Source organism: Calonectris borealis, chromosome 16 (genome assembly GCF_964195595.1).
Source record: "Calonectris borealis chromosome 16, bCalBor7.hap1.2, whole genome shotgun sequence".
Classification (NCBI taxonomy): domain Eukaryota; kingdom Metazoa; phylum Chordata; class Aves; order Procellariiformes; family Procellariidae; genus Calonectris; species Calonectris borealis.
Window position 1 is genome coordinate 20,440,746 of NC_134327.1, and position 21,379 is coordinate 20,462,124.

At 46.8% G+C, this 21,379-nt stretch overlaps 1 protein-coding gene across 8 annotated transcripts in view; it reads right to left on the bottom strand.

Annotated features, from left to right (window-relative positions):
* Positions 1-1,681: 1,681 nt before the first annotated feature.
* XPO6 (exportin 6) overlaps positions 1,682-21,379 on the bottom strand; it is a 56,420-nt gene continuing 36,722 nt past the window's right edge. For 2 of the 8 annotated variants that reach the window (XM_075165857.1, XM_075165859.1), the window contains 15 exons: positions 20,775-20,883; positions 19,895-19,984; positions 17,536-17,605; positions 15,611-15,770; positions 14,801-14,893; positions 12,285-12,429; positions 11,694-11,840; positions 10,763-10,952; positions 9,457-9,612; positions 8,024-8,138; positions 7,373-7,544; positions 6,780-6,941; positions 4,600-4,698; positions 3,344-3,574; positions 1,682-2,411 (listed from right to left, as the gene is read on the bottom strand). In XM_075165857.1, coding sequence (XP_075021958.1) covers positions 2,310-2,411; positions 3,344-3,574; positions 4,600-4,698; positions 6,780-6,941; positions 7,373-7,544; positions 8,024-8,138; positions 9,457-9,612; positions 10,763-10,952; positions 11,694-11,840; positions 12,285-12,429; positions 14,801-14,893; positions 15,611-15,770; positions 17,536-17,605; positions 19,895-19,984; positions 20,775-20,883 — 2,041 coding nt within the window. In that variant the 3' untranslated portion in view covers positions 1,682-2,309. Of the gene's footprint in view, positions 2,412-3,343; positions 3,575-4,599; positions 4,699-6,779; positions 6,942-7,372; positions 7,545-8,023; positions 8,139-9,456; positions 9,613-10,762; positions 10,953-11,693; positions 11,841-12,284; positions 12,430-14,800; positions 14,894-15,610; positions 15,771-17,535; positions 17,606-19,894; positions 19,988-20,717; positions 20,884-21,379 lie in introns of all 8 variants that reach the window. The other 6 variants (XM_075165853.1, XM_075165856.1, XM_075165852.1 and 3 more) reach the window with 3 other exon arrangements.

Here is a 21,379-nt window from a genome sequence, read left to right on the forward strand (position 1 = left end):
CACGGAGGAAGGGGTGGCCTTGGGGAAGATTAAGGCAGTCACACATAGAAATCAGGTGCCCTGCGATACTTATCTGCTCATGCAGAGGGCCAGGGTGCTGCGGCCGGCCCCGCACTTTAGGTGATGGCTGGCAAAAGAGAAAGAGCTTTTAGCATAAGGGCTGGCAAGTTCCAGCCTGGGCTTTGGCCACCTTCCAGCTGCTGCCCTTGATCAAGGGAAAAAACATGGCCTTTCACCCTCTGTTTTGCAAGGAAGAGAAGCACCACCGGCGCAGAGAGCCACGCCGGGAGGGGAGCGGTGCCAGCAGCCAGGGTGCGTGGTGGAGGTGGCGGCAGATCCACTGTCCCCCACTGTGGCTTGAGTAACTGCTGGGAGGTACTAGGGTGGCAGGGAGAGGCTCTGCGGACGGGTTCGGACCCTGCACCGCATTTCCATACACCAGGAAAAACAAGGACTGGAAGTTTCAAGCGCAGACAGCGACACCGAGTTACTCTGAACCACACGCTCCCGGCGCAGGTCCTGGCTGGCGGGGAGCTCCGTGCCTTTCGCTCTCAGGGGAGGTCGGAGCTCTGCAGTCTGGTGGCAGATCACCACCCACTTCCACGCTGGTCTTCACCCATCCGTGACCTCTGCAGACAGCGGTTCGCAGCCCTCAGCGAAGGACCGTGAGGCACGTCCCGGGCAGGCCAGACTCGGGTTCACGTGCAACTTTCAACTCAAGCTGCTCACTGCAGGGTATGAAGCGCAAACATCAAACTGGTCCCAGTTCAGACAGCCTGGATGCAAGGCTCTGTCGGCACACAGGTTATCCAAACGGCACATGTTATCTCCAAACAGCAAACATGCACATCGCAGGATGTTGGTTTTTTATAAAACTGTAACTAAAGGAACTGTGGAGCAAGCGCTCCCTGCACTCCACCTCACCCCGGTACCTCCCAGCTGCCCACACGCAGCCATCTCGCTTCAAGTCCACGTCTACAAACGCTTTCGGGAGAGCCCATGCTGACCGTAACACCTCCTCCAGGCTTGCTCCCTTCACAGTGACCCGTCCTGCTCCCACCACGCAGCCCTTACTGCAGCGGCCCCCGTAACCGCAGAGAATTAAGGCTGACTTAATGCTCCACACCAGCTGCCTGACTTCAGGGAAAAAAAATCCTTCCCAGCTGCACGATCAGAGATTCACGAGCCCCACAAAATCTGGTCCTGTCTGACTGGGGACTGGGATTTTAACCTTATGCTCAGATGTCACTATCGGGTCGTTCTGGCCAGCCGCTGGCCTTCAGCTCAGGTCTCCTATGATGCAACGCCGTAAACGTTAGGCAGCTCTTGATAAATTCAGGCAACAGTCTGCTGGAGGGAAAGAACAGACCACCACCACAGGTAACAGAAAACCTCAGGGAACATAGGTGGCAAACAATGAGGGTAGAGTGGAGAAAGAAGTCACTGGTGGGCACCAGTTCAGTGCAGCACCTCTCAAGAGCTCCCAGGGCACCGTCCGACTCGCACGGAGCCCGGACAAGGCACTTCTGCACCCAGGGTGCAGTACGGGCAACGCAGACACCTCCTCGCCTGATCGTGGGGAAAGGTTGCAGATCGCTGCCTGCAGCACAAAATGCATTTTCATCTAGCGGAACAGCTTGGTGACAGACAGGCCTACGAGGAAACTACAACAAGTTACAAGTTATTTAAAACAACAAAGTAAGCACTTTATTTCCATTAAGCATGTTGTTTTAGTATCACAATGGAATGATGAGAAAACGTTTAAAAAAAACCCAAAAAAGTCTCTAATCCCCACAAACGGCAGGGAGGTTTTCAAGGCAATTTAAAAACAAAGGGAGTGACAGAAGTGCCAAAACAGTCCCAACATCACGAGTCTCCTCCTCTGAGAGCTGGGCAGGGGCAGGAAGGTGGAATGACACGAAGGTACGAATGTCTGAAGTAGTCTTTGGCGCTTCTGCCTCATGTTTGATACGTACGTGATCTCTCAAGACAACTCCACAGAAATCTCTGGACGCAACAAAGTGCTACGTTAGTAGAACGAAACCCCAGCGAGAGGACTTTCCGTACGGTTGAGATGCCCTGCGGTTGGGCGTTAAGACACATCCTGCAGACAGTGCTGACTCCAGCTGGGGGCCTTTGGGTTGGGAGAGAAAAAAAGGAAGCGTGGTGCGTGAATTCAAGAAGATGTGCCCATGTGCAAGACACCGCGCCCTGCAGTACTGACAAAACCAGGGAGGAGAGAAGGTGGTGGCAAAACGAAACATGGATCCGTTCCCTACAGTGATCAAAACACGAGTCCAGTGCAGTAACTATAGTTTCACAGTTCCAGGGGGCAAACTGTCATTGCAGAGTCTGTAGTAACGCAGGTCATTCACCAGCCTGTGCACGTTCTGGGTAAATGATGGCAGATCCTGGAAAAGAACAAACACCACATTGTACTGCAAACAGAGTAACACCTACAAGCACTGTCTTACAGCGGAGAGCAGAGAGGAACCGAGAGGGCCAGACACCCACTTGTATTTTCATACAGGAGAAGAACGGACCCCTTCCTCCAGAGTCTGAGCCCAGGAAACACGAGTTTCTGCAGCCCACGTACAGGGAGCAGAGACGGCTCCAGAGCTGACTACAGAGATCTGGGCTCTGTTCATGGCACCGGCTTCTCGGCGTGCAGTCAGGCGCTACACGAATGGTCACGACACGGCCATCTGCAGCAGCGACCACTCGCTGCGTTCCTGCCAAGGCTCCTGGGTGTCACGTACCCCACAAGGGCTAATTTTCCTGAAGAGCAATTGTCTTCTAGAGTCCGGTGATTCTCTCAAGGCTCCTTTCCCACCCTCACCCTTGGTCTCAAATCCCCATCATCTCCCATGGGACAGGAAGCGCTCGATGGACAAGCAAGTTTCAGCAGATGGAAGCCCCAACCTGCTGCACTGCCATGATGTTCCACAGGGAGGTTGTAGCCACCCCATTTGCTTCACACGCATACGAGGGGTTTGAAAGAATTGTGAGCCATTCTCTTCACTGTAACCCTCAAACATCTGGCCAGCAGCTGGAGGGAGATTTTGGCAAGGATCTGAGTGTCCCACTCTAGAAAATGTCAGTCTACCCCTATGAAAACTTCCTCTGGGAAACATATTCCTTAACTCCCAAAGCATCCGAGAGATGAGATGGCAGTTCTGCTACCTACAGTGGAAAATCCTTGGCTAGGCATTGCTGAGTACGGAAGCGTTTAGAACAAAAGGTACTGCCTCAAAACACTGCCCTGAGAAGCTGACGGCTGCCAGTGTGTTCTAGGAGCATCCTGGGAATACTGGCACCCTGCTGCAGCATTTCCCCTTCTTACCCTGTCCATTTTGAAATTCCTTCCCAGCACATTTTTCTGGTTCGAGTCCACACCATCACAATTGGCCAGGAACTCGGGGAGAAAGGCCGAGTAGAAGCCATCAAAGTCCACTGAGGCCATATTGTAGGTGGCAATGCCGATCTCCTCCTGCAACAGGTCATGCGACTTGTGGACAAGCACCTGAAGTAGCACATTCACAAACTGGAACAGCATGGTTGTCCGGAAGATCTTCTGCACAGTGAGAGAAGCACACAGTTAGGTGTCTTCACACCAGCGATCCTCCTGCAGGAGGGACCACAGCAGCCAGCACGTTGCTTCAGGAGTCCAAACTCATCGAGGTCAGACCAGGCAAGCGAGCATGGCTGCACAGGGCCACTTCCAACACCAGCAGCTTCTGAGCTATCGGCAAACTCTTGTGAGCACAGAGAGGATCTGCCAAGCCAAGCCAAGATCACAAATGGCTACAATAAGCTAGATTAATATCGGCGTTAATGGTGAATCTGGCCACACTTACCTCAGGCGTCTGACCCAAGTTTTAAGCGTTGGCATTTAAGCAAACAGCATCAAGTCCCAGTCAAACTCCAGCCAGTTTTAGCCCTGCACAGTGCTCCTGAAAGCCCGGGAAACTGGCTAGCTGCCTGAAAGTCTGCAACAGGCAGCTGTTAACACGATGGGCTGTCCTTGAGTGGCGACCACAGTTGCAAACTTGAAAGCTCTGCTTTCACAGGCTAACCACAAGGGCAGGACCCTGGATTCCAACTTTAATCCTTCATGACAGCAGCTAACAGGTCTAAATTCGAGGGTCTGGAGGATGGGTCCTACATGACAGCAGTGGAGACAACCACCTGGCAGTGACGACTGTAAACACTAGATACCCTGCGGCTGACCCAGATGAGAATGATGGCGGGACTCTGCCACTGTCCCACAGACAATCCCAGTTTCTACTTCCTCAGACAAACAGCACCGTCACTGTGCGTGTCCTTTGCTTTCCCTCATTGTCACGGGAGGGAACACACCAAGGCTTTGCTTCGACTGACTAGAGTTGGCATCCCTCCTGTGCCCGCTGCAGCAGTACCAGGGAGGCGGTAATGCCACTGACCAGCAACGTATCCATCAGGATCACAGCAACCCACCAAAGGCTGTGGTAGACAAGCCCCCAGATCCTGACCTTCATTTCTGAGCCATTTCAAACAAGTCTCAGAACAGCACCCGCCTGTTACCATGCACAGTGCGCACAATGGTCAACCAGGACCCACCTTGTGGTACAGCTTCTGCTTGGTGTTCAGCGTCTCCAAGTAGAAGAGATTCTGCTTGAACAGGTGAATGTCAGGTTGCAGGAAGGACTGGCCAAATGCCTACGAACAAAGCAGAATTGAAGGGAGGGGACTGATACTACAATAATATCAGACTTGCCAGGCAGAACATTGTTTTCACCCTGACACCAGAACAAACCCCTGGGAGCCTCTGCTGCTTCTCAGTGCAGCAAACTAATAAGAGAGGCAGTTAAGTCAACCGTGCTGCTGCCAGACCAACGGGAATGACGAAATTTTAGTGGAAACGTGGTCATATCCTTGCAGAACAGTTGCTAAGCTGGGTCCGTTGGGAAGAGGTGGGCCAAGCTTGCACTGAAGAGGAACACAGATGCTGAGCACAGCTCCCTTGACAGGCAGTTTGCTCGTGAAGGATTTGGCTGTTTCTCAGGGACGCTACCTAAGGAAGCACAGCAAGCGTGAACAAAACCAGAACACACGCACAGGTTTTGTTCTCAACCCAAGTCAAAAGACCAAGGTGACTGGCAGATGTGTTCAACATGTTACTGCACTAAATTAGAAAGGAGTTAGTGATGGGAGCTGGGAGGCTGACCTGTGCATTACAGAAGCAGTGAAGAGCCTAGGAACAAAATTTGCTGGACCCTGCTGAACTAGCCTGGTAGGCCTGCACAGACTCTGTGATAAAACATTTTACACCTTGAGCTCCTCTGAAACACTGTACAGATGATGTAGGCAGATGAGGTAAGCTCTGTACAGAGATAGGCAGCAGAATTTTACCAGATGATGCTTCAAGGCATCACGAACTGCAGAGTTTATTCCCTCATACCAGCCTTTTATTGTTAAAAAGACAAAAATGGCCCAAGGCCCTTCAAGACTGAGCCAGTTCTAGACTCAGATCTCTGGTGGAAACCAGTACACAAAACTATTAATATCCTCAACACAAAACACTGGCTGTGTGGAGAACATTTACAAACATTAAATAAGAGTTTTGTATCTAAACAACAGGAGCCAAGTCGTAAAACAAGTAGTTTAGTATCGTCAACCAGCCTGAAGTTAATACTGAGATTGCCATGTAAATACCTTCCAAAACAAGGCACTCGGGTGAGTTTGGAGGTGCTACACTGCTACAGGTGAAAAAGAAATGCTTGGAGAGCCCTGCATAGGGACCTGCTTGGACCTCATTCACATCAAAAGATGCTAAGATAAGGAAAGGCCGGAGAGAAACACCAATACAGTTTATGTCAGTGCAAGAGCTCCCTCTTCACTCGCGTAACAGAAGGGACCCAGTCTCCAGAAGCACCCCATGATGGGGCAGCTCTGCAAAAAGTCCTGCAGTCTAAGCACGTGGCCCTCCGCTCCGGCATTCAGTGCCCTCGGAGGAGCGAGCCCTACTCTGAGCTGCAGAGCATGGTGTAAGCATGCTTCTGTTTACACTGACACGGGCTGGAGGTGAAGGGCCCCACACCAGGTACTCTGATAGCAGATTAGGAGGCTGATTTTTTTCTGATTTTACTTGAAGTTGCACTACCTGTTTTGGGAACAGTTCTTACACGTAGGAACTGCACAGGAACTCATTTGGCCAGCTCTGACTTAAGTAACATGCGGAATACAGTCTGTTATTCTTAAAAATTCAAAATCCCCAACCTGAGAAGATCGGTGCTGGCTCTGCGTACGTGCTGGCACACTGCCTCCGCCTTCTCTATTCCCCAGGCCAAAGCCTACAGGACATTACCCCACTGACCCTTCTCTACCAGATCCAATGGTACAGCACAGAACAAGCCCATATAAACCAAAAGACATCTTGGTCTCAGGAAAACCTTCCTGCACTGACAACTTGTCCTCGTGCTAACCACAAGACTTGTAACAAGAAGTAAATGGGTCAGCGTCAGTAATATATTTTTAGGTCCAGATGCAGGATGAGGCCTGGAAAGGAGTTAACATTCCTTCCTCGCTGCTTGCTCCCCTGCCCAGTGAGGCACCGTGCCTTGTGAGCACATCAGCAAGATCGCTCTACAAGCACTTTGATTTTCAGCAGTTCCTGAAGGCGAGACCTCACTCAAGACGTGGTCTAACCCCCATCAGCCACACGTTTAACGCACTGCCACAAGCAGTGTACGCTCCATTGCCGAAAGGGTTCTGGACAACCGCGGGAGTAGCCGAGTTACCTGCATAATGGCACTGAACTGTGCTTCGTTCTCCATCTGCTCTTCTGCCACCCCTCTTTGGACACTAGCCAACACACTAGATTTGAAGAAGTACCGCCAATTATGGTGGAGGACCCGGAAAAGCAGCTCGAACAACTCTGCTTTCACATCAGGAGATGAGCGCTAGGAGGAGAGGAGAACAAACAACTCAAAGCAGGCTCCTGTGCTGGAAACCACTCTAGCAGCACCCTGCCAGGTGGCCACCCAGGGCAGCGCTTTGCAGCCAAGGTACCAGAGCATCGAAGTATTTCCTCCTAAGGAAGGCACCAACTCAGCAGCTGTTGGATCATGCTAAGAACACATCGTCGAGTTTTGAGTTTTACCTCCTGCTTTGAGCACATCTGTAATTTTAGCCTCTGTCAATTCCTGACAAAATCCTCCACCCACGCCGCTTCCACTCCTAGGCACCCACTGCCTAGTCACTCAGCTTTCCCTGCACAGGGACTGACATTTACAGCTCTTGGAAAGCAAAAAGCTTCATTGCTCCCACACCCCCAGCAATGCCTTCCCTTCCCATCTCCCCCTTCCTTCACCTCGTGTGAGAACAGCCCTACCTCTGCAATGATGGGGTAGACCTGCTCCATGCACAGTGAGATGACGCTGGGTAGAAAAGGCTTGAACACTTGGCCTGGCTCTTGTACCACCACTTGCAGTATTTTCAGAAACTTCTCCACCACCCGACAGCCAGTGCTGCCCTCATGGAGGATGCTCTCTGCCAGCTGCTCCCTACGACAAAAACAAAGTGCATAGGAACCTTCCCAGAGATCTGCATGCTTACCTAATTTAAAGGAAAGCAGGTAGTGCCTCTAAACTTGCTCAACTAATACAGACCAAGTACATTAAGCTACAGAAGGTTTTGATAGAACCCCTTCCCCAACAAAAGCCTGAGAGATTGTTGGGGTACCCTGAGATCTCGGGTAGGAGCTAATAGGCAATGTGAGACTCCAATTCAGTACCACACACTTCCAGAAAGCCCGTGGGAGAGCTGAAATCGCACAATGGCCTGTACGAGTGATGTGCATATGCTGGGTGACTTCAGACTGGAAGCGTTTTCCTTAGAATTAGCCCTGGGACATGACAAAAGTCTGGACACAAAGGGGTTGGAAACACTACACTCTTTAGCGGCAGGGACCTGTTGTGTGAGCAGCTTACCAAGATAAATCATCCCAAGGGATGAGAAAGAAGTGACCAACAGGGGACAATACCTGGTGAACATGTTTAGGAAGGTCTGTATGATCTGCTCGGTGAAAGGCACTCCCATCTGCACCCTCAGTCCTTGAAACAGAGTGAGGAAGAAGCTCAGCATCTCATCGGTCACATCTAAGATAAGAACAGGAAAGCCAAAAGAACATGTTAAGGTAACATTCAAATGCATCAATAAGTCTTTTATAGGAGATTTGCTCCTCCTGTACAGGGAACCCTATTTACTCTTGGAAATTTAGCAGCAGGGTGGCCATTAGAATCTGAAACCAACAGCTGGTACTACAGGGCTTAAAAGATGTTCATCCATTTCTGAAAACCACCAGGGATGACAAGTACAGGCAGCACCAAACAACTCGGAACAAATACAATACTATCAGCACGGCTCTTAGTCTGGTCTGCCTACACAGAGTGCCTGGAGAAAGCTCTGGTGATGGTCTGGGCCGATCTCCAGTTGTTCACTGCTCGTACAGGGTTAACAGGAAATATAAGGAAATCCAAAACAGCCACACAGCTTGGGGTGGCTAGGAGATGGAATCCAGCTTCTTTTTTTTTTTTTGGCAGGAACTGAAGAGACCCTTCTGACTTCAGAAGTCATTTTCAGCACATGGTTGTGCAGTTGGCTGATCAGCACCACAGCTAATTCTTCATCAGTCCCAACATGCCTTATTGAATAACGACGGTAAGCTGAAGCTGCGCAACTCCTCCTTCATACAGCCTTTTGTAGCCGATAAATAGCAATTGCATGAGGCTGCTAGCCTGTTCTGAAGACAACAGTTCACTGGAGTCACAGCATCAGCTTGCTGTCTTGGATCCTCTCTGCATTTCAACTTCGTTTTGCCTCCCCCACACCGGCTTCACTGAGAAAATCCCACCTAGCTCCAAACGTTTTCCTGGAATGCCTTGTTCTTCAAGAGAGAAGCTGCTGTAGCCCTGGGCATTCCAGCTACCCTGATGTCATACAAAATGTAAGACGCTGGCCACAAGATTGCCAAGGAACAGTCCTGGTTAAATCTCAGGAGCCTTTCCTTTACAGGGGGGGAAACCCCCCCCATAATTTGACTTAATCTGATGAGATCTACTCCTCTTTGTCTTCAAGCTTCTGGAGAGAATGTAAGTGGCAAATATAGCCAGACAGGGTATTTTAAGGCTCTTCTTTGTGCTCAGCATCAGCTGCATTCTTGTTTCACTGCTGAACACAACACAAGCATCTCCATCTTCTGGAAACCTTCATGCCTGTGCCCTAGATGGCAGAGATCTCCCTTCCCTGTTCTCGTTCAGCCCAGCCCACCCAGAAGCACAGACTCACACTACACGTAGGCACAGCAAACCCACACACTTCACATGAACACCACCACGATTCTACGCTGATGGACTTTGGATGTTATCGTAGGTCATAAAGCTACTCACAGCATTAAAGCCTGTCCTATGGTTATACCTGACTGATGAATGAAAGCTGGGAAGAGGGCTAGTGAGACCTGCACGGATTCTTGCAGCGACTGATAACAGATCTGTCGAGACTTGGTGGATTCTCCCGAGATACTTTCTACAATATCTTCTAAAACGCTGAGTGTCTGATGGATGATCACTTTGGCTGCAAAATAAGAGAGGTGATACTTCCTGCATGTGTCAAAACTACTCATCAGAGGCAAGAAATGAAGTCAAATTCACACACACAGTAACCAAAACAACCTACAAGGCGACATATACACCAAACCCAGGTTGGAGTCAAGAACGTTCCCAAGTGCGTGTTCACATTTTAAACATTTAAACAGGTTCAATTAGGTCACCGTGGCTACTCACTTTCTTAAATTATACAGGTTTGCTGCACCCACCACTCACCTACTCAGGTGCAGAGGCTGAGGGGAGCTGTAAACAATATTATTTACAATATGCTAACGCTAAAGAAATACTTGCCAAGAAAAAAGCAGCACATTATCACAGCAAAATATACTGCAGATTTCTATTTCTGAAAGTAACAACTGGACTGACACACAATCACTGTATAAGCTAACCCAAATGCTGGGAGAACTTAACTGGCTCAGTCCAGCCCATGTGAGCAGTCTGCTGATATCCTTCTCGTGAGGAGCAAACCACCGCCCCCATGCTCCCTCCCTGCACACAGCCGACCAGCACGTCAGGTTTGTCAGAAGCTGTGACACTGCATACTTCTAAACAATTTTTGAAGTGATTCTAAGAAAAAACACACCCAAAAGCAATCCCAAAACATACACAGAAACTTCCAAAGGTCCCTGGACCCCATCAGTTCAGGGCTCTCTTCCTACATATATACACTCTCTACAGTACTTCCCACGTCTGGAAGAAATTCTTATTTTCCCCTTAAGTTTTTATAACCATAATCTTCATTAATGCTGCCTCCAGTCAGTGTTTCTAACACTATGGCGTGGCAGTCCCAGCATTAGGCTGTTAAGTATTCCTAATGCAATCACTGCTATTCAAAGTTTTATCACAAACTTGGTCCCACCTTCCCCACACGACTGAGGAAGACAGTACTTTGATGGAAGAGTTTACAGGCGGGGCGAGAGTGCCCTTTACACACCCACAGAAGAAGGGTCTTTAAAAAAAGAAAGAAAACATAAATTGCTCCTTTCCTGTCCTCCCCCATATGCTAAATACAGTTTCTCAGCCAAAATGATTATTAGAAAACCAGCTTAATGATGCCTATCAGCAGTTTGCACTGCAGCTGTCAGAAGACAGCACACACCAAGAAACCTGGTACTTACTGTCCTCCAGCTGTACCTTCCTCTGTGGCAAGATAGCACTGGATTTTAGTTGGCGGTATTCTCTCGTGAGGGCAGAGATTAGGCTGGCGTGGTTGGTGGAGCGAACCGCCCACTGCTGTTCGCTCTCTGGAAGATTGGGCCAGGGCAGCAACAATACGTTCGACAGCGCTCTGCACACCAACACCTGAGCCTAGGAGCAACGAGACATTAAGCAAAGAGACAAAGCTTTACCGCGTTTGCTATTCACTTTATGCCAGAGAACAACCCTGGAGTGACATTTTACAGCTGTGCAAGACATCCAGCAGCGCTCGCTATTTGAGGAAAGAGTTCATTAGCGGAAGTTGAGCCCAAGCAGAAACTAGCAGCTCTGCAAAGTAGGAGAGAAGCAAAGCTCCATCACTTAAGGGCTGGAACCAGCTCCCAGCTCTGTCAGCCCTTCCCTGCAACAGTAAGTCTCTGTTCTTCACATCCATAAAACAAAGATGATCCCACTTTCATTACTCCTCATCTGGTCTACACACTAAGCTTCTATGCTTGTACAGCATTTTATGCCTCCACGCCAGCAGACAACACAACCATATCCCAACCTCCACTGTGGCTTTTCACAGAAAGTTTCACAGAAAACTCTTTCTGTATGTCAGAATCAACATGTCAGTACTGTAAAGACAACACAGAGTCAGGGACTGTGTCAGCAAATGAGAAAGGAGTAAGATCCAAGAGCTGCAATTGTGTTTTTTTCCTTATGCTGTTGCTTGAAATAGATCATTACTGACAAACCGTATCACTAGGATTCCTGGATATCCACAGTACAGAGGCAACTGCTGGCCTCCACTCCCTTTTTTTTTTTTGAGGTTATACCTTACTACTCTAGGAACTGAGGCACAGCTTCCCAAGCATCTAATCTACATTCTTCATGTTTGAGACAAATCACCTTATCAGGAAGCCGCTGAGCAGAGGTGTCCGTGATCCTGTTGAACACCTTCTGTACTGCTGGGATGCTGATCAGGAACACTGGTCGCACCGTGGTGGCTAAAGAGACTAGCAGGTGGCACGCAGACAGCAGCAGCTTCTCCTGCACCTGAAACGGAGGCGGCACACGGTCAGGCTGCCCAGTGACACCACCACACAGAACCACACGGTGCAACACTGGTGTCAGACAGCACAGCAAGCTGCCCCTACCAGGTTTTTGCAAGCGAGACAGTTTATAGTATTTATTTGCCAACCAGAGCACAGGTCAGTTCCTTTAATACTGTGGAAGAGAGAAATTTCCCCGCTTTCAAGCCATTAAGACTGTTTACGTGCCTATAAGTTGCTCGCTCTCGTATTAGCTTGCCCTACAGTGCTATTATTTAGAATTGCTCTTGGTCTCACCTTACATTTGCTGTGGCTCTGGAAGACAGACATCCAGCTCTCTCAGACTGGTTCATGTCAGGAGCCACAGCGGTCCAGAGCAGACCGTTAAACACCTGAACACAACAGCAGTCTCCTGCTCTAGGTGGAAGCCCAGCCTCAGCCCAGGTACCTTAGAGCTGATGAGGGGTGTGATAGCCTCCAGTGCGGTAGAGACGAGAGAGATGAACTGCTCCGGGTTCTGCCGGTGAACTTCGCTGTAGAACTGTGCGAGCCAGTGTGCGTAGGCTTGCAGCGCTGCCAGGGACTGAGCGTGGCTGCGGAGGAGCAGAGCAAGGGTTTTAAGTACGGGACAAAAGGTACACAAGCAGGACAGCTGCAGAAGGGCACAGGTCCTGAGTATGGTGGGTAGTTTCAACAGCATACTGGGAAAGAACACTGGTATTCTGAAAGCTGGCAGTTTTTTCTTTAAAAATCATTTAATAATCATTTAATAATTTAATCATGACCCAAGTTTCACTGGCAGTGATGAGAAGATAGTTTTAAAGTTGTACTGCACTAGCTTGGGAGGACTGTTGTGCCAGCCAGCATTAGGTAAAGACTGCAAATGGCATCCTTCGTTCTTTTCAGAACTCTTTGACCAGACCTGAAGAGGTCTGGGATCTCTGTTTATACTTAAAGTCTTATGCTATTATTAAACCTAAAAGCGATGTATAGTGGCATTCTGATTCTGCAGACTTCCCAGCTCTCTGCAGAAACAGGCAGCAAAATGGAAAGCAATCCCGAATTCACACAGTTGGAAAGACTGCAGAATGGCAAGTGCCACGACAATCACTCCTAGTATTCCCTGGTCTTGCAGCACAAGATTCATTTCACGTGCCCACCTGATTATGGGCAAGGGGGGACAGAAGGTAACTGCCTTATAGAAATCTTTCGGCATCTAACCACACACAGTTGTCAGTCTATAAAACACATAGTGTCCTTGTGATTGGGCAATCTAACCAATCCCTAATTCTGCGGATTTTATTGAAAAGAGTAGTCCATGAACACTGATATTCCCTCCAAAAATAAGGGTTCTCCCACATGCACATGTCCCCACCATAGTGGCTGCATTTAAGATCTCAGTCGTCTACAGCAGGTAACTCCCAGGTCTGCATCGACCACCTCCTGAACACCTCTGTTTCTGTCAGCAAGTCCCGTGGGTTAATGCACAGTGGGGAAAAATAAGGAAGTCTATTTAAAAAAAAAAAAAATCTTACCTTTAACAGCAGGTTGAAGGGGTTTTTTTGAATCAACACTTTGCCTTAGTATCTTGTGTTCCCCCCTTAGTATATTTATTGCCTAAACTCCTTCCCACTCTTCCATTAACTGAGAACAGGTGCATTCCCTGTGATTATATTAGCTATATGGCCTAAAATCTTTCTTCTTTGTCCTGGACCCTGTATGTTCGAGGCATATTTAACAGTGTGCTGTAACTGGACTCATCTATTAAGCAACAGTATTAATTCAAAGGTATAAACTGATAAGGTCAAGTTTTTAGTCAACCTACCAGTTTGATTATAGCATATTTTATAATTATACTTTTGACACAGCACCCTATCAAGATTTTTGAGTCAGGACATTTCTTTGGGATCACAGACAGGTGTCCTCCAAATGTTTGACAACATACCTTTGTTAGGCTAGCATTAGAAAACGGATCACAAGTTTCTTCAGGGACATGGGACAGAGAAAAAGATGAAAACTCCTCACTAACAGATCATGGAAAAAGCCTCTCAAATGATTTTAACCAGAAAAGAACAGAGACCATTAAAAGAACATCATCTGCACAAAACTCAGTGCTAGTAACTTGGGATTATTAGGAGAAATCCAAGGACCTGTACGAAAAAATCTAGTGTGGGTTTTCAAGGAGCTGCTACACACGCAATCACAAACTAGAAGAACCTGATGCGTTCAAAAGGATAACCTTAAATTCTGGTCACAAAACGCCAGCTGGCAGGAAACACGTTTGTACTACGCAACCATGAAGAATGGAAGGTCTCTCAAAGGCTGTCACAGAGTGCTGTTCTATTACTAGCAGCATCAAGATTTCACACTTAATGTCAACTTCTGGATCGAAGGCATTCATTTGTTTCAGAAACGGCTTGCGTAGCTGGAAGGCATGTTTGTCTTGGAAGCCAAGGACTTGAAACCCTGTACTAGGAAAAATATCTTTTTCCTGAGCCATAGATCTGACTTTGGTAGCAAAAAATCCATAAACTGAACACATCCTGACAGTGAATCCATTTCTTAAAATACCACTGTTGTAACACTTGTTTTACCATTTAATTATACCGCAGAAGAACTAAGCTTTTACAGCCATTAGTATAGGGCAAAATAACAGTTTGCTTTTAGGGCTAATATAACGAGCATTTTTACTTCTCATCACAATTTTATTTTTCTTTAAATAACCACAGTACATCAATTTGAGGAAACAGTGGTCCAAAATGCTGGCAGCAGCCTTGACCTTCAACAGTTAAAAGAAAACGCCCTCCTGGTTAGCTCACAATCTCTGGAAAGATGTGTTTTTCAGAACATTTGCCAAGCAAGTGGTTAGCGCACCAGATCTAGGAGATCTAATGCTTCCACCACCCCACGGAGGCACCGAACCTGGATACAGTCATTTGCAGTGTATATATATATCATACTCACACATCGATAAGGTCAGGTTTCAATACAGATGGTACTGCAGTTTCAATGTTGTACAGTTTAATCTGGGATCCGTATAGCGTTACTTTTACCAACCTGGAAGTGAACACATATATGGTAGTATAAAGGGACCGTAAGATGGATATACACATGTACAAATCCACTTAAACATCTTATCTGAATGCAGCTCTTGGCAAGTCTGTGTCAATATTTAGCTAATACACAGTCAAGATTTAGACCATTTAGTTGAAAATAATTTAGAGCCTATTTCATTGTTTGTGACAAGATGGAACAAGTATGATGTTCCTGCATGGAAATGAAAAAACATAACCAAGGCAGCTGTGTAAAGCCCTGAAATTCTGTAATTTGCCACTAAGTGCTAATTAAGTTTCTTGGAGGTGAAGAATCAAATGACATCTGCCTTTCAGTTTTCACAGAGCTTTTCATTTAAGAAAAGAGATTTTGGTGATTTAGCTTTGAGATACACAACTCGGAAGTAATCAGACTCTACATCCCATATCCTTGCATCACAAACGCAGATGCTGGAAAACAAGTACCTCAATCTTTCCAAGTGACTGATTTTATTTAATCCCTCCTATTAGTTATGTCTTTGATTAAGGGTTTAGAAAGCCATCTGGGAAACTTAGCACTGATGAATGTAACACCTAAGGTACTGCCCATTGAGTTCTTTGTATCTCAATTTAATCGTAACAATGGGAGGCAGAAAGAAACCTTGGTTTTCACACTCATGCAGTGGTGACAATTGCTCCTTGTACTGGTGAAGGGACAGCAAACTCCCCCTCCCAGACCCACCTCTCCACCACTGTAAGAGCGTCATTGAACCTGGCAGCAAACACATCCCCGATGAAGTATTCTGCTAAGCGACCAACAGCCTGCAGCAAGGAGCTCAGGTCCCTCAAGGAGCAGTGCAAACGGCGGCAATCGTTCTCTGCAGTGATGTTCAGCCTGTGACCTGAAATGACATTATGGTTCATTAGCAATGAAGCCAAAAGACCTAAGTGTAAATAATCACTTGTGCTAACAGCCACTGACTAAGAGCCTAGCAGTCTGAAAACTCATACTTTAAAAACCTTGTGCAAGAACAAACACATAACCTTGTGACTAATAAATACAGCTCTTCGGGATGGGAAACCTAATTACAAAGCTACAGGAAATGCAAAGTTTATTCTAATTACATTACAAGCATTCTTCTTAAATTAGCTCGGCAGTGGGTCACAGTTCAAATCGGAGCACTGTCCAAGTGACTGAAATACTCAAACTGAGTAAGACAAGTTCAGCTGTTCCGACTGCCACACTTCGAATTCCTCTTTAAAGGCTGAAACGGATGTTACCAACTATTTCAGCTTTTTACACATTTTTCTTCTTCTATTTGGTACTAATACCTACATGAACAGGAGCCTTTCTGGTTATCTGTCGACATCAAAAAGCAATCCCAGCTCTGCAGAGAAGGTCATTACCCGGACTCCCTCTGCTGGCTATCGTGCAATAAGTGTTCCAGCAGCAAAGCTTATTTGGAACAAGAGTGTATTTGCTTTTGATGTGAAGTGTGGTTATTTACTTTCATACCTCTCAGATAGAAGAAACATACCGATAACTAGATTTGCCAGTCTTATTACCTATGCAATTGTCCTACCCCTCGGTTGTGTATACCTGGTCTCCAAACATTCCAGACCTTTTACTAAAAAAGCAAACATGTTCTGCAACACGACGTTTCAAAGAAAATCTGTTTTTCTTTCCACTGCCCATATTTAATCTCAGATTAAGTTTTCATCAACAAGCTTGCCATTTTGTACCATTGGCACCAGCATACTATCATCCAGTTCTGAATCCCCAGTTGCATCTGAGCTACTTCTTCTGACCCATCATCAACACAGCCAGTCCACACGACAGCTTCTAATACGGACTGTTGCTATAGCATCAAAAAACCTACATGTTGCTTATCCTATGTCTGAAGTGATCCTAAAATTGGAAGTATTTGTTTCTGAACCGTCTATACAATAATCGCCATTCTGCCATGTATAGCAGTATTGAAGATGTAACAGATTCCTTTACTGGTCATACCGGAAAACTTAAATATAACCTTAGTTACAGTTTTGCCTCATACAGATCTCACTACTACCACTTTCCTTATTTCTCAGGAAGGAGCAACAAAGCTACGCTTATGCTTTTTATTCAGTTGACAGCTCTGGTATCTTTGTAAACTACTTTATACATGAAAGGTCCTGAAATGCCAGCTAGATTAGTCTTCAGAAACTACTACTACATCTTAAATTCTTCGTCTTCTCATTGACTCACAATGGTTTTAATTCAAGCCTAAATAAAAATGCTCCTATGGTGGACAACTTCACACCAGATTTGAGCCCAAAGCCAACAGGAGTGCAACCTTTCTTGAAATAAGTTTTAGTGGCAGGAAAAAAGTAACCATTATCGCTCCATGTTACTGCGGTATTTGATGCTGCATACTTGTTCTTAACACATATGGTATCTTCATTTCAAGTACCAGAACAAGGAAAGAACCATACCAATAAAAGAATAAATCACATTATTAGATTTTTGTCTGCTATTGGAGTTTGACTACTGAGCCATTAGACTCCATATATATATGTGTTCAGGTCCTCAATGCAATACCGAAGAAGCAACACCAAAACAGGTCTAGAGTGTTTTTGCAATCGGCTACTCAAAGAGTGAGGACTGCGGTACTGGACGGTGGTTATTACCTGTCCCTGAAGTGACCACAAACTGCTGGAGTCCCAGATACACTTCCAAGTTATCCTGCAGAACTGGAAACTAGAAGAGACAAGAAATGAGCGTGATTTTGGGGCTTGGCAGACAGTTAACACCCAACTACTAATTACGCGGTTAGAGCAGTTTTCTTATTTCTCCCTAGTGCCTTCAAAAAGACATTTGGAGAAAAGGCAAGTTGCTAGGTTCTGGGCTGATCCTGCATGCCACAGCTTCTCTTGTCTTGATAGCTGTCATGAAAACAACAAAGATCACACCCTGAAGGCACTTCCCTGTGGTAGCTCTCCTTTTTCCACAAATACCAGCAATCAGCCTAACAAGATAATGGTCTGTCAAGTGTAAGGGATGGCACAGCCTGTCACCAAGATGAATACGCAGGTGGATGTATAACCCAGACCAAACAGAGCAGGGGAAAGGCAGAGCCTGGAGCGCAGGAAGCCTGCGCCGCATCCACCTCACCTGTAAGTATCAGTTTCTCAAAACGCAGCTACCAAAATATTATTCAACCAAACAAGTGGATTTCGGTGCCCCTGTAACAGAGTACAGAAGGGAAGTACCGCAGCACCCTGCCGGCAAGCTGCAGGCTGCATCAAGAACAGCCGAAGCCCCGAAGGGAAAACAGCCCAGGGAGCAAACACCACAGCCCTCACGCATCCTGGTCTGGGAACAGAGCGCTAGCCTGACTCCATCGCTCGGGACCGACAGCAAACGTGCCTGATCCTGGCGATACTTCAGCTGAGCAACAGGTTACACCACCATGGGGGAGTGTGTTACAAACTGAGACCAGAAAGCCGCCCAAGCAGCGTTCGGCCAGCCAAGGTACTTCAGTGGCACCTACTAGGGGGTTTTTTGCCTTGTGTCTGAATGCATTTGTATACATACAGGACAACATTGCACACTGACCCTTTCCTTGCAGACCTCACCTGAAAGAATATTTTCCAACTCTGGCATAGTTCTACTTAATTTCTATTGGCAAAGTCACCACATTTGAAGTGGTTGGCTTTGTGAAAGTTCACTCATCCATCAGCACAGGGAACTGCAGCCTTTCATTTTCCAGCATGGGACAGAGGAATGGCAGCTGCTGCACATTGTTTTCATTATTTGCTACTGATAGACTAGCCACCACTGCATCCAACAGCACTGCAGACTGCTGTGAGAAGCAAGCGAAACTACTTGAGCATCTCCCAGACTATCCAGTGTACAAAAATGAACTAACACAGGGCTCAAGGAAAGCACTATCAAGTTTCTAACAGGCTGTGCCTGATTAACAGTTGAGCACCTTTGTATCACTGCAGGAGGAGAACTATTTAAAAAAACCAGGTAGTCTTCCTCACATTAATGTGTTACTTTGAGGAAGCCACATGTTCTTCACCATATGCTCCCTGTGCTCACTGAAACAGCTGCTCCATTTGTTTGCCTCTTGCTGACTAATGCCGTGCCACCACGCTGCAGAAGAACTTCTACTTTTGTATGAGGACTATTTTGCTCACTACTTCAGAGTTTCTAGCAATATGCTTCTAGTGCTTAGCTCAGCCATAATGTTTCTTAAATAAAAATATCAATTAAAAAAGCAGTTCAGGTCAGGCATCTTCTGCCTCTGCAACAGCTCAATTTTCTCTGCTTCTTGGGAATATGGTTCAGAGGTATGCAGTATCTCCAGCAGAATTCATAGACTTGCTTTGAGATCCCACTGCTATACTTGTCTGTCTTCTCACCCAGAGAAAAGGCACCAACTACCCTGAATTTTGGGCCCCACTGGCTTACAGCCTCAAGATCTCCTCAAAAACCGTTATAGTGCTACAAACCCAGGCAACTTTTACACCACCAATTCTGGCAACAGCAGTAGCACTAGCTGGAGAGAAGCACTTATCTGTGTTTATCAGATATAATTCCCAGTTGTCCAAGGCGCTCTTTTCAGCATCTGTATCTAGCCTTTCATTTAAACAAAGATTGCACTCTCCTTAAAACCCTAATAATGATACTCTCATCTGCCCAGTTCGCAGCGCTGCCTCCTAATATAAAGGCCAAGATAAACAGCAGTGAAGGATTGCTGCCAAATATTTACACTTTGAAAGATGGAATTTCTAAAGAGCTTAGTGTCCAGCAAGTAGGACTCAGATGCTCACTGAAGTACCCTCTTTAAAACGCACCACAGAATTTGAAAATGCCAGAAAACCAAGCTTTTTCCTTCCATTTCCGGTCTCCTCCTTGCCAAGTTTTTGCATCCAAAACCCAAATCTCTCTACTTGTTTGGTCTCTATCAAACAGCTTGTAACAAACTCCAACAGCAGGTGCTCATTTCACATTGCACTTTTGGTCTGGATAACTACTTACTAGTGTGGAGAAGGCATGAGTTGGCAAGAGCTCCATGACTTTTGCAACCACTTCCAAGCTCTGGCGCAAGTACCGCTGCCACTCGGTCTGCTGCTATGGGAAGAAAGACCAAGGTGAGCACAGCACTTCCAGAGGGAAACATGGCTTTTTGTAGACTGCAGGTCCTAATTGATGCTTGGGACTAGCTAGCTCCTCTTCAGAGGTTGGCTTTTGCAGACACACAGATACGGAAGAGATACTGCTCTTATGATTCTCAAACGCTGCCAGACGCCTGATGGAGAATAGTTTTGCCAACCCATGCTTTGGGCATGCACGCATGTTTCCCTGGAGCGATAAGCCACAAGCGTTCACTCCTAAAGCACACTTACTGCTCAGACGACAAGCATCCATTATGCAGAACAACCTGCCCTTCCAGAGCTCTGGCCTCCTCCATTTTGGCCACCTACTCCACTTCTACCTTTATCAATATTGAGATGATGCTTACCAGTACTGACTTAGGAGAAATAAGCTTAAACAAAAGCACCAACAATATATACAGCTTAAAGCTTTTGTCTCAGAGATATTTCAGCATTTGAATTCCAAAGCAACCAGACGTGGACACCTAATGCCCCTGATAATCGGAACACAAGTATCTATATTCCGCCCCCCATAAGAACCAAGTTAAAAACAAAGGTCATATCCTTTCAGTATGACTAAGTACATTTTTGTTAAAAGCATTTCATGCTGCTTTAAGCCTCAAACCCCACACAGAATGGAGTGAAGAAGCAGCTGTCTAGCTTGTACTCCAAAGTAGCAGCTCTGGGAAAGACATTCTAGGTGTTACCAGTGCAAGAGTTAATATCTGGACCTGCAGCTGTCCTCGTTCAACTCTGCTCCTTACATCATCATCCAGTGTCTCGTCATCCAGCTCCTCCAGCTGCGCCTGGTTATACCTGAACTGGATTCGATTCAACACCTCTGTCAGCAACAGAACCAAGGCATCTTCGTACCTGTGACCATGCAGAAAACAGAGCAAGAGTTTGATAAAACAACTCTGCAGAGATTGCTGCGCCCACAGTCCTTCCAGCGAAGAAGATATGTAAAACAGATGACAGTTTAAAGCGAGCCACTGCAAAGAACCTGCAGCACAGCTTCACAGGTTTGTTCAGGAAACACCAAGCAGATCCCGGGATTAAGAGTATCATGTCACTTCAGGTCACAAGCTACCTGCAGGGAAAGAGCCTTGGTAATATCTGATATCCCTCTACCTCTGAAAGGGAAAGGGAGAACTGTTAGCAACAGCAGCAGCCCAAGAGTTCAAAACAGGAAAGGTAGGAGTGGCTTGCCAGGAATAATGTACATGAGCAGGAGGCACCAACAGCCTCTTGTTCTAAGCTGCTCCTCAGCAGCCTGTCTGGTGCTCTGCTTTTTGGGCAGCGAATGAGGAACAGATGAAAGAGGGCAGAGTTATTGCTGCCTACCTCAAAAGGGGACCTCCCCTGAGGC